This window comes from Pseudonaja textilis, chromosome 14 (assembly GCF_049901715.1).
Source record: "Pseudonaja textilis isolate UNSWEBS1 chromosome 14, rPseTex1.2, whole genome shotgun sequence".
NCBI classification, from domain to species: Eukaryota; Metazoa; Chordata; class Lepidosauria; order Squamata; family Elapidae; genus Pseudonaja; species Pseudonaja textilis.
The window spans coordinates 15,270,610-15,283,143 of record NC_142003.1 but is presented as its reverse complement, the minus strand read 5'-3'; the positions used below and the strand labels follow the sequence as shown (position 1 = coordinate 15,283,143).

Here is a 12,534-nt window from a genome sequence, read left to right as displayed (position 1 = left end):
GAAACTCTTATTTTCCAGAGCAAAGAAAGAGGAGACAACAGCGTTACCAAAGAAGAGCTGGAGACCTGCATGATTAACCAGGTAAGGTGCCTTCTTTCATTGAGCAGAGCAAAATGCCCAATCTACATTCTGGATCTTTGCTTCAGTGTTCACCTGCCCAGCAAGACAGCATAAGACCTACAGGTAGTCATCAACTTAAAGCAACAGTTTGCTTGAGGACCATTTGAAGTTATGCCACTGCCGAAAAAAATGACTTATGACCATTTTTGACACTTTGACACCATTGCAGCATCCCCAGGGGTCATGTGATGTACATTTGGATGCTTGCCAACTTAGTAAATATATATATATATTTATTAAGTTATATAAAGTATTATAAAATACAAAATACAGAAGCAAATAAGAGGACAGTGAAGGGGAAAGGAAAGGGGGAAAGACAGCTGACTCACATTTATGACGGGGGCAGTGTCTCGGGGTCACATGGTCACCTTTTTGCGACCACCTGACAAAACCAAGTCAATGTGGGAAGCCAGATTCACTTACCAACCATGCTCCTCATTTAGCAACTGCAGGGATTCACATTACAAATGTGGCAGGAAAATTCGTAAAATGGGGCAAAAACTCACTTAACAAATTTCTCACTTAGCCGCACAAATGTTAGGCTCAGTTGTGGTCATAAGTTGAGGACTATCTGTACTGAAATTAGAATGTAAGCGCACACCCTCTGCAACAGCAGGGGACTGGTGAGCTAAAAGGGCAATGTGACCTGAGCAACACTTAGCAAAACATTTGCCACCCTTTGTGGTTTTTTACTCTAATTTTCTGTCTACAAACATGTCCGTATGCCAACCCTCACTCCGACTTTCCTATGGATTGGATATACCCTTTCTTTAAAAAAAAACACCTTTTTTTAACCCAACAAACATCATCCTTACATCATTCTCTCGGAACTTTGCCCATTTTCTAATCTCTTTCACAACTCAGTTTCCTCACAGAATCTGATGTAGTCTGTTTCATAATCTTTTAAATCGGTTTTGCAAACTGATAGTAAATATCACTACTCCGTTTTTCTGTGTTTATGCAAGTAATGTTCTATTCTATTCTATATTTTATTTTATATTCTATTCCATTCTATTCTATATTCTATTATATTCCTATTCCTAATTCTTTTCTTTTCTTCTATTCTATTCTATATTCTGTTCCTAATTCTTCTATTCTATTCTATTCTATTCTATTCTATTCTATTCTATTCTATTCTATTCTATTCTATATTCTATTCTATTCCTAATTCTTCTATTCTATTCTATTCCATTCCATTCTATTCCACTATATTATATTCTTCTTTCCAATATTCTTGTCTGCTCTTCCATTCCAATATTCTATTCTATTCTATTCTATTCTATTCTATTCTATTCTATTCTATTTTCTATTCCATTCTATTCTGTTTTCCATTCTATTTCATTCCATTCCATTCCAATATTGTATTCTATTCTACTGTTCTATTCTATTCTACTCTACCCTACTCTCCTCTATTCTAAACCTAGATTCCTGACTTAATTCTGTACACCATGGTTCAGTTAGCCATGACTTAGACTGTTAGCTATGTAGCCAAAACAGATGAGATAAAACGAGAGATCATTCTGATATTCTTAGTTCTCTATTACTAAATCAAATCCATTCTATCCTGTATCTGGAGCAAATTTGTCATTTTGGTACATCTGTCTATGGAGATTCTCAGTCATCCAGGTCATGGTTATCCCAAAGGTGCTTTTTCAAGTGGCAACTGGACTTTCTGGTTTTTCTTCGAAGACGTGTCGCTTCTCATTCATGAAGCTTGATGAAGGATGAAGGATAAGAAGCAAAACGTCTTCAAGGAAAAACCAGAAAGTCCAGTTGCCATTTGAAAAAGCACTTTTGGGACATCCATCACTGGAGGTTTTTAAGAAGAGACCGGACAATCACTTGTCTGAAATGATATAGGTCCTCCTGCTTGAGCAGGGGGCTGGACTAGAAGACCTCCAAGGTCCCTTCCAGCTCATTCCGTTCTATTCTATTCAAAACTCCTGCATCAATGAACCCTTTTCTGAACTGAAATCAGCTTCAATTGCTGAAATGAATCTGAACTCCACTGAATCCATCCCTTTCTTTCCGACCAATTCAGACGTTTTTTTCTGAGTGGCTGAATTCTCCCAACCACCTTAAATTTTTCTTGGAAGGTAGGAACCAGGGGTGGGACGCAAATATTTTTGCTACTGGTTCTGTGGGAGTGGCTAGGTGGGAGTGGCCATTTGACTGGGGAGGCGTGGCTTCTTTTGTGTGTGTAAAGCGATTCCTCCCCCCATGCTTCAGGTTGTTTTTTTTTGGCCTCCTGGGCTTCAGGGAAGCCTGCTGGATGAAGCAGTAAGACAGCGAGGGACATCCCAGCACAGCTGATAGTCGGGGGAAAGGAAAAAAAGAAATACCGATTTGGCCCAACCGGTAGCTGTTTTTTTACTACCAGTTCAGACGAACTGTAGCATTTTTACTACCGGTTCACCCAAACTGGGCCAAACCGGTAGAATCCCACCATTGGTAGGAACAAGATCAATTTTCCAAACAAATAGCTTAAAACAGATTATTTGAATCAGGCTGGGCCACAACTACAAAGTTCTTTAAAAAAACACCTAAGATTACATTTTCAAACCAGTCTTTTCTCATAAAAAAATGGTTCCCCGGTTTATTTATTTCTCGCTGGTGCTCCTTCCGCTGAAGCAGGGACACTCCTTTAGAGAAGCCACGCTTTAGAGGAGCGTGGCTTATCTAAACGGAGAAAGTTGCAGTTTGTTGGCTTATCTACTGTTATTATTGACCTTTTGTTTCATTTTATCTTATCTTGGTTTTCTTGTTTTATTTCCATACCTTATGTTCTTAAAAGCTGGACAATGTCCACAATAAGGTTTGGACCGTTAGAAAACAGGAGGGTGGATGGGTGTTGTCAATTGTTTCTTTTATAGTTGAAAATCAAAGATGTTTTCAGCAACTATTGAAGCACCCTGGGCTTGTTAATTTGTTAAAAAAGAATGAAATAAGACTGCATCTTGAGGGATAACTTTTCTTGTTTTTTGAAACCTGCTTGGCTCAGCTCTGAATACCAGCCCTCTGAATTAATATTCATGACAGAGGAGAGATTTCTCCTAATAACACAGCAAAATTGGAAAAATAAAATAAGCTATCCTCGACCTGAATGGTTTTATCGTTATTTTATTCCAGTTAGGGAAGAGGCTGCCCCCTAGTGGCCCAATTTACATTTTAATTAACTAATGAATAAGCATTAATTTCCTCTTTGCATTTCAGCCCCCTGGTTGTCCAGAATACAGCATGCTATCCTTTATGGGTGCATTTCACGGGAGAACTATGGGTAAGAAAGAGTTATTGTTTTTGTTGTTGTTGTTGGAAGCAATATTAAATACAAGCTTTAATAAGATAATACTAATAAGATAGCTTGGTTGATTATAGCCCATCATGTCAGATAAGGCCTAATATTTTAAATGCTTTCATCCCAACCGAGCAAGCACTGATGAGACAATCCACTCTCTTAATGCAAAGCTTTATTGAGTACATCATTTCGGCACTGATTAAAAGCAAAACCAACTCTGTTTAATTCCCACGGTTTTCAGATAATTAAAGAATTGAATCTCTCCCCCCCACCCCCAATTTGGGTAGGACTCGTTGTCCAATCAGGTGGCTAAATATTGCTTTGGGAACTGTCCGGGCCTTTACTGAACGTCTGGTTTGATGACCTTGGTTCCCACGGGACAGTTTCTTGTTGCTGCCTGGAACTGACAATCCAGAAGCGGCTTCCCCTCTGCCCTCAGTTGGTGGCAAGTTTAAAAGCAGCCGTGTTGTGGCCTGTCGGCTGCCGGCCCCTCCAGCAGCCGAATCAAAGAGAGGAAACGTGGGAGTCAAGATCAGCACCAAGCCTGAGAGCTCCGAGCGGGGAGGAGGGAATGGAGCTGTCAGAGAAAGAGACATAGCAGCGGAGCCTGGGCCATCTGTCAGCCCTCAGATAGAGAGTCAACAGCCCCCAGGTCTGGAAATGGCTGATGAGGAAGAGGAGGAACAGCTGGGTCCAGTGCCTGATGCGTGGATGCGAAGGCAGAGGAGAGGAGAGCAGTGGAAATCTATCGACTGGCCCGTGGGACGGAAGAGCCACCACTGCTAGCAAAGCCCCACCCTAGCTCTGGGGATAAAAGGCAGGGGGCGGAAATGAATAGGTGTGGCAGACAACTATTCATCTCCCGGCCGGACAGACTTGTTAGCCTGTGGTAAAAGGGAAATTTTTTGCCCGGGCTGCTGGCACTCCTAATTAAAGGAATCTCTTAAGTTCACTTCAGAGGGTTTGTCGTGTTTGGGGAGCTGGGTCAGAACAGGCAGCTGCTACGACAGCAAAAATCATACTTGGGGATAATTAACACACAAACAGAAGCCTGGAGATAGATCTGCAGCTTCTATCATCCCACTTGAGAAAGTGAGGTTTGAGTTGAGTGAGAGGAACTTCCTGTCCGGTTGAGCAAGCGTTTTTCTGCAGGATGTTATCTGACCAGGACGAGGTCTGTTTTTAAAGGCTTCCTCTGGTTTTCATGTTGTTGTTTTTTCCTCGCTCTTTGTTTAGGCTGCTTGGCCACTACGCACTCCAAGGCCATTCACAAGCTAGACATCCCGTCCTTTGACTGGCCCATCGCTCCCTTCCCAAGGCTGCAGTACCCTTTGGAAGACTTTGTGCGAGAAAATGAGCAGGAGGAAGCACGCTGCTTAGAGGAGGTGAGGATAACCCAGCTTCGGAGTGCAGAAGGCGCCTCAGGCAGGAGAGGTTGGCTGACGTAAAGTGAGTTTGTGTTGCTCAATTAACCCAGCACAGAAGGATCAAGCAAGGACCACGAGCGACATCCGGCCTTTGCCTTTCCAGGAAGAAAGAAGAGGCTCGCAAATCATCTTCATCCTGACTTAGTTCAGTCCTGAGCAAACCAAGTTAACTTGAATCAGCCTCAGGTCTGTGGAGATTCTCAGTCATCCAAGTCGTGGTTGTCCCAAAGGTGCTTTTTTTCAAGAGGCAACTGGACTTTCTTCGTTTTTCTTTGAAGACGTTTCGCTTCTCATCCAAGAAGCTTCTTCGGCTCTGATTGGATGGTGGGGAAATGGGAGGATTTATACTCCATGCAGACAGCTGGTCATTTGCATCCTTTGAGCGAGTCTTTACGATCCCCTGTAGGTTTAACTGTGCCATCAGATGTCACCTGAGTGGTGTACATGGGTGTAGAGCCTTCTTGGAACTGTTGAAAGGATTGTGTTGTAGCATTCAAAAGACACAGGCCATTCTTTGGAAGACAATAAAGTCCACATTTTGGACAAAGAGAGGACCGCTGGTTTGAAAGAGGGGTCAAGGAGGTCATCTATGTCAAAATTGAACAGCCAGGGGTGGGCTGCTAAGGGAGCCCCTAGCTAAGACCCTGCGGGGAGAGAGAGAGAGAGACCCCAATAACCTCAGAAAGACAAGCAGCAAGGGGAAGCTCTTAATAGGCTTAATTGAACTTCTGGGCATTCAGCCAAGAGCATTTCACACCTCATGAAAGTGTTGCAAACTAGATAAACAATCCACTCAGTGCTTGCAAGGAGCGCCATTGAAAAAAATCAGATAACATAGCCACTAGCCTCCGAGGGAATTCTTGCTGCTATCATAATATGTACTATTAAATAGGTCTTTTATTTAAGTATTAAATGCATGAAATAATAACTTTTTGGTGTGTGTTGGCCACACCCACCCAGTTACATGACCACCCAGCCAGTCATTAGGGCAGAGAGCAACTTGCTAAAAAATTTGAAGCCCACCCCTGTGAACAGCCCTCCATCAACAGAGGGGGAGGGATACAACATCATCTATCTCCAGTCTATAACACAGTCCTTTCAGCAATTCCAAGAAAGCTCCACACCCATTTGCACCATTCAGGTGATCCTGAGGACACAGGTAAACCTCCAAGTGGCCTCAGCGACCCTCTGAAAGGATGCAAATGACCAGCTGTCTGCAAGGAGTATAAATCCTTCCATTCTCCACCATCCAGTCAGAGCTGAAGAAGCTTCTTGGATGAGAAGCAAAACGTCTTCAAAAGAAAAAACCAATAAGTCCAGTTGCCACTTGAAAAAAAAGCGCCTTTGGGTTTAATCAACCTCACGAACAAAAGCAGATATACGTGTCCCAGGATAATGTTGCAAGATCCAGACTGAGTTGGACCCTGGAACCAGGGGTTTAATCTTCTGAATTCTAGATGCATCATGATGGACACTTGCTCCAAACCCTTCAGGATTTCCAAAACAAAGTGTTGTAGGACCTGCCAGTTGGAGAAAGTGATTGGGTTCACCAAGGATGCTAGCCTAGGTTTAGTTTTGAATGCATTACAATTGACAGCACACTGAGGTTAGTCAGACCAGATTATGGGCCTTCTTTTTTTTGGAAATATTTTTTATTGTTTTATATCATAATTTCCTTTCTATGTTGAACAGCGTGGTCTTTAGGTGTCCAAGGTGTTAACATACAAACGTCATCATTATTATGAACACACACACATATAAACAAATATGCAGTAATATATAAACAAATATGATAACATCAATCATATTGTAACATATATTATCTTCCATTATAGTATCAATTATATAACAGTCAGAAATATTTACCCAAATGTTTTTCTTTCTCCTATAAACCATATTTCACCTAATTCCACTCCTCTAACCTCAATATCTGTCATTGAACCATTTATAGAATAGTTCCCATGTTATGAAATAGTCCGAATCTTCTTTTCCATGGACCTTCTTGATATTGATGTGGTTTGGGTTTAGGGCAGAAATTGGCAGAGTAGCACAGAAAGCTCATCAGAGAATGAAAAACACGGTTGGAGAAAGACAGTCGACATGTCGCAGCTGCTAAAAGACCACGTTGAGGTGATGTCCTAATTCTCCAGGTTAGCCTTGGTTTTGAAGGAGTTGAGTCCTCCTCAAGGTAGGGCGCGATTTCTCAGAGCTCTCTGGAGACCAAGGTGATGCTTCCATTGGGTTGGAAGCTGAAACTCACGCAGAAGATCACCTCTTCAAAATGCACCTTGGTTAATGCTCTTTTAAAGAAGGCCAAGAAAGGAAGGAATCCATCAGATTAAAATTGGGGGGAAGATACACCAAGAAATGGGCATTTCTCAGTTAGGTGTGGTTTGGTTTCCGTTTTTGGAGCAATCACTTTGGATAAAATCCAACTCATAATCATGTATTTCTCTTTATTAATATCAACCACATTTCTTTTCAATTTGTTTAATTTATTTTGTATACAGTATATTATTAACTTTAACCAGCAGGTTATGCCTCCAGTGGGGTTCTTTTATTTAACACCAGATTATAGCAGATTTTACTCGCAAATTGGCCCATGGGTCATTTTTCTCCAACCTTCAATCCCGTCCAAATGTGTGGAATCTCAGCTTCCATAATTGCCAACCCAGATAGAAAAGATCCCATTCATTTGGAGGTTTCTTCTTTGAAGAAGGTTATTCAATGCTGCAAAAACATCACTAATCCTTCTTGATTGCTCCCTGGAATTTAATAAAATTGTCACGATGAACTGGAACAAGATAAAAGGCATGTTAGTGATTTGTTTCTTGTCTCAAAACAATCTCTTGCTGTGTTCTAACTTGCAGGTGGAAGATTTGATTGTTAAATACAGGAAAAAGAATAAAGTTGTTGCAGGAATCGTCGTGGAACCCATTCAATCCGAAGGAGGGGACAATCACGCATCGGATGACTTTTTTAGGAAATTGAGAAGCATCGCAAGAAAGGTGAGCTTTGACATAAAATCAGAACGTTTTCGCCTCCTTCTTAAATTGTTCCCAACTCCTTTCTTAAAGGGACTAAAACCCAGATGTGATTTCTCCACAGCACGGCTGCGCCTTCTTGATAGACGAGGTGCAAACAGGATGTGGCTGTACTGGCAAATTCTGGGCCCACGAACACTGGGGGCTCGAGGACCCCGCGGATGTCCTAACGTTCAGCAAGAAGATGATGACCGGAGGGTTTTTCCACAAGGAGGAGTTCCGGGCAAATGCGGTAGGTTCCGTTGGTCAACCTTGGTCCCAGAGGTGGTGTTCAGCAGGTTCTGGAGAACCAGTAGGGGAAATTTTGAGTAGTTTGGAGAACTGGCCAATCCCACCTCTGACTGGCCCCGCCAACCCCGTCTGTTCTCTGCCTCCTGATCGGCTGGGTCTCCTTTGGTTGCCCTGCCCCGGAGAACGGAGCTGGAAAGCAGGTTAGTGGGGTGGGGAGGGAATGGGGAGGAGGCCGATTACACCACGCCCACCATGGCCACGCCCACTCAGCAACTGGTCAGAGAACTGGTTGCTGAAATTTTTGAAGGCTACTCCTGATCCTAAGTCCCTTTTTCAGTGCCGTTGTAACTTTTGAACAGTTATGATCCGAATAGCTGTTAACTCAAGGCCTGTTTGTATGCGGAAGCAAAACGAAGGGGGCTAAATGTTCCTCTCTCCCCACCCTCCCGCTTTCTTTTCTCTCTGTTGGATCCTCTACCCTGCAGCCGTATAGGATCTTTAACACGTGGCTTGGGGACCCTTCCAAGAACCTTCTGCTAGCGGAGGTCATTAATGTCATAAAGAGGGAGGATCTTCTGAGTAACGTCAACCATGCCGGGAAGGTGCTGTTGATGGGGCTGCTGGAATTACAGGTAAGGGAGGGACACACCTTCAGCGACCAAGCGGGGACGGTGGTGCTCGCAGTTCTGATGTGGAGTGGGAAATCTCAGGATGAGGTGCCCTCTTTAAAACAGCCCTTTGATTTGATTGGGATTCGTGAAATAGATTTGGTTTACGTTGTGGATTCGATAATATGGGGATGATAAGCAAAAAACTAGTTGTATGTGTGTGTGTGTGTGTGTGTGTGTGTCCAGTTTTTACAGCCCAAGTCTGGTAAACATAATTCAATGACTTTGTTCATGATTTGCCACATAGGGTATCCCAGTCTGTTCACTCTGTGATTCAGCATTTATAGGGGCAAACTCTGCTATTCGCTTCCAGTATTTTTCTTGCAAAGTAACAGATTCGGACAGTTTGTTGGGTGCAGAGTGTCATGTCCCTGGTGGAGACTGACTCTGAGGAAGAGGAGGAACAGCCAACAGGGAGTGGGAGTGTGGCTCTGGAGGTGGTGGAGAAGACTGGGGAAAGGTAGAGGCCAGCTGAGCAGTCAGAGGAGGACCCAGGCCCAACCCCTATCCATCCTAGGGCACACAGGGAGGAGAGGATCAGGGAGAGACATGGTCTATTCTGGAGAAGAGGGCCATGATCCTCTTCATGGGTTGCAGGTGTGAGATCTGCATAAAAAGTTAGACCTGCGTGCTGACAAAGGCTGGAGACAAATTAGTGTTTTATTCCTAAAGAAGGTTTATCTTGGTTGGCGTTCTTCCAATGGACTGTACCTGGTTATCTTCCTGACGTTGGCAATTATCTATCCTGGTCTGTCATGGAACGGTTTGTTTTTGGTTTTTGCTTCATTATTGGCTCTTTGACTTTGAACTGTGTTTCTTTCCTTTGAAATGTTATTTTGAAAATAGTTTACTCCTCCACTGTGAACAATTAAACAGTGAAGCCAAGTTGAAGGCATTAAAGGACTTTTAGTTACGTTTTGGGTTTTGTTATATTTCTGGTATACTCTGGGTCATCACACGGACAAAACTGGGTTTTTATACTTAAATACTAGCTCAATACCTGTGCTTTGCTATGAAACTATGTGGTCAGGCTTAGTTTTTGGGGAGGAAAATAAAGGGGGGGGAATTCTGCCTCTGCCCACCAGCATCCATCGATATTCATCTGTCTAGTGTCCTGTCAGTGTGTGAGAGAGTTGAGGGCTGTTTGGAAATTGAAGCAATATTTGCTGTGTGAGCAAGAAGGAGATGGCAAAGAGCCTGGGTGTGGCTTAGCTCAACTGTTCTGTACTAAAGTGCTGTGAAACTGAAACTAAAACTGAAACTCCTCTCTGATTGTGTTTTGCATTTGGAACAGATTTATTTTCAGGTGGGGTGGGGGAGTGGAACTCCTTAGCATCAGAGAGTCTTAATAATAATAATATAGAAAGTACGAATGCTCTGATGGTCATTTCGAAAAATCCTTTCTTAGCGAGCACCTAGAAGCCAAGAGGAACATATGTGTCTGGGAATTATAGCAATAAAGCCTGTTTAGAGACCTCTGTACGTGATTTACAGAGTCAGCCTCTTGCCCCCAACAGTCTGGGTCCTCATTTTACCCACCTCGGAAGGATGGAAGGCTGAGTCAACACTGAGTCGTCAAGATCGAACTGCAGGCAGTCAGCAGAATTAGCCTGCAATACTGTATTCTAACCACTGCACCACCCACAGCTCTTGTATTTCCTTTCCCTGGTTTTTTTTTCCCCAGCATGCCTTGCCTGGTTTTCCAAGAAGATGACAAACTGATTTTACTTTTCCCATTTTTGTAGAGTCGCTATCCCCATCTGATCAGCCGAGCCCGGGGACGAGGGACATTCTGCTCCTTTGACACTCCAAATGACACAATTCGGAACAAGTTCATTGAAATAGCAAGGAACAAAGGTAAGATGTTGTGCTCTGAACCAGGGCTGGGTTTTGGGGGTCCTACAACTGGATCTCAAAGGCTGGGAAGTACCTAATAAATCTTATTACATTTTTTTTTTTAAAAAAACACTACCTCCAAGTTGAGTTTGACCTCAAGTTGGGGTGGGCAAAAATAATAGTAGCAATTTGCTACTGCTTTCTTCGGATATTTTTTTTAAACCTCACAGTCTAGTCTGCAGTCCTAAAATCTCCTAATGGTCTCCCATCCCCTTCCACATACTAAACAGGCTTCCAAATATTACAAGATTGCTGAACTTCCAAATGAGATCAATCACACAGCGCCACCTACTGAGACTTTTTTAATCAGACTAAATTATGCCTAAATGGACAACTGCTCATATAATAATAACGATAAATATATAATTTTAATAATGATAAAATGGCAATAGATAGATTCAATTTTGAATGAAGGAGGGAGGAAAACAAGAAAAGAAAAGCCATGCTTTCATGAAAAATTGGCATTTTATAAATCATGGGTTCAAATAGAGGTTGAACTGTAGAATTCTTGGTTCTCTCTGAGCTTGGTTGTTTTCTTGCAGATATTTCATTACCAAGCTGGATAATATCATCAAGCACTAGTTGGGTAATGAAATATATAAAGCGTAGGGACAAAGAAGCAAGCTTTTGATGCCCCCAAGCTGAAGAAATAGACTTGCCTATTCTATTTCCAGCTTTCATTAAAAACCTGATGAGGGGCATCTAGTGAAAGTTGAGACGCTGGGTGCAAGAGCCTTCTAGTTTTTTTTCCTCCTCATTTGGTCTGCTTATCTAAGATTCTCACAATTCAGTTGAATCCTTCACGTGGGTCAGATTTAGAAGCTAAGCGTTGCCTGCCATTTCAGCCACAGGCTGACCCTTGACCTCCAGCCCTTTCTCCATTACACCTCCAAATCCCCCATATTTTCCTGATCTAGTGAATTCCACATATAGGTAGTGAAAAAAGCGACTTCGTTTTTCACACTTATGACCGTTGCAGCATCCCAAGTCGCATGACCAAAATTTGGATGCTTGGCAACTGGCATGTACTTATGACTGTTGCATATCCCAGGATCATGTGATCACTACCCAGGCAGTTTGCAACAAGCAAGGTCAGTCAGAGAAGTCAGGTTCACTTCACAATTGTGTTACTCAACAACTGTGGCAAGAAAGGTCGTAAAACTCACTTAACAACTATTACTTTTGGCCTCAGTTGTGTTCATTGGGCAAGGATTACCTGTACTTAAGGCTGTGCTCTTAGATGGTCTTCAAGAAATCCCCTGTCCCTCCCCCACCCCCCGTGAGAAATTATGGAAATGCAAAGAAGAGAAGGAGAGATATAAGCATCAAGATAGAAAATGTGCTTATCAGCAGCTCATCTCATAAACAGAAATTCTGCTCAGGCGGGGAGAAACCAGGGAGAATTGTTTCAGATCATGAAGGAGGCTGGGAAAATTGCTCTTGGTGTCTCCAATATCCTGTATTTGCCCCACCATAGCTTTAAATCCTTGAAACCTTGGTTCCACGATCTTCCCCATCTACAGTATGTAGGGCTGGCCACCTTCTTCTTGGGGGTGATGGGTGCAACCTTTTCCTCCAAGCCTGGTATCTCCAGCATCCTAGTGGACTTCTTTTGACTCTCGGTATCTGCCACCTAAACTCACTTTTGCCAGAGATTATATTTTAGAATATCTACCAAGCTATGTATTGTATATTCCTAACAGTGAGAACAATTAACCCGTGACTTTCAGAGGTGGTGGGGGCTCCATCACTGGAGGCTTTCAAGAAGAAACTGGACTTGTCTGGACTGGTATAGGGTCTCCTGCTTGCTTGGGGGGTTGGACTAGAAGACCTCCAAGGTCCCTTCCAGCTCT

At 42.9% G+C, this 12,534-nt stretch overlaps 1 protein-coding gene across 1 annotated transcript in view; it reads left to right on the top strand.

Annotated features, from left to right (window-relative positions):
- Positions 1 to 12,534, top strand: part of ABAT (4-aminobutyrate aminotransferase) — a 54,876-nt gene that overhangs the window by 39,331 nt on the left and 3,011 nt on the right. The window contains exons 9-15 of the mRNA XM_026704102.2: positions 19 to 81; positions 3,334 to 3,397; positions 4,652 to 4,800; positions 7,713 to 7,850; positions 7,951 to 8,118; positions 8,603 to 8,749; positions 10,531 to 10,642. Of these exons, the coding sequence (XP_026559887.1) occupies positions 19 to 81; positions 3,334 to 3,397; positions 4,652 to 4,800; positions 7,713 to 7,850; positions 7,951 to 8,118; positions 8,603 to 8,749; positions 10,531 to 10,642 (841 nt within the window). The remainder of the gene's footprint in view (positions 1 to 18; positions 82 to 3,333; positions 3,398 to 4,651; positions 4,801 to 7,712; positions 7,851 to 7,950; positions 8,119 to 8,602; positions 8,750 to 10,530; positions 10,643 to 12,534) is intronic.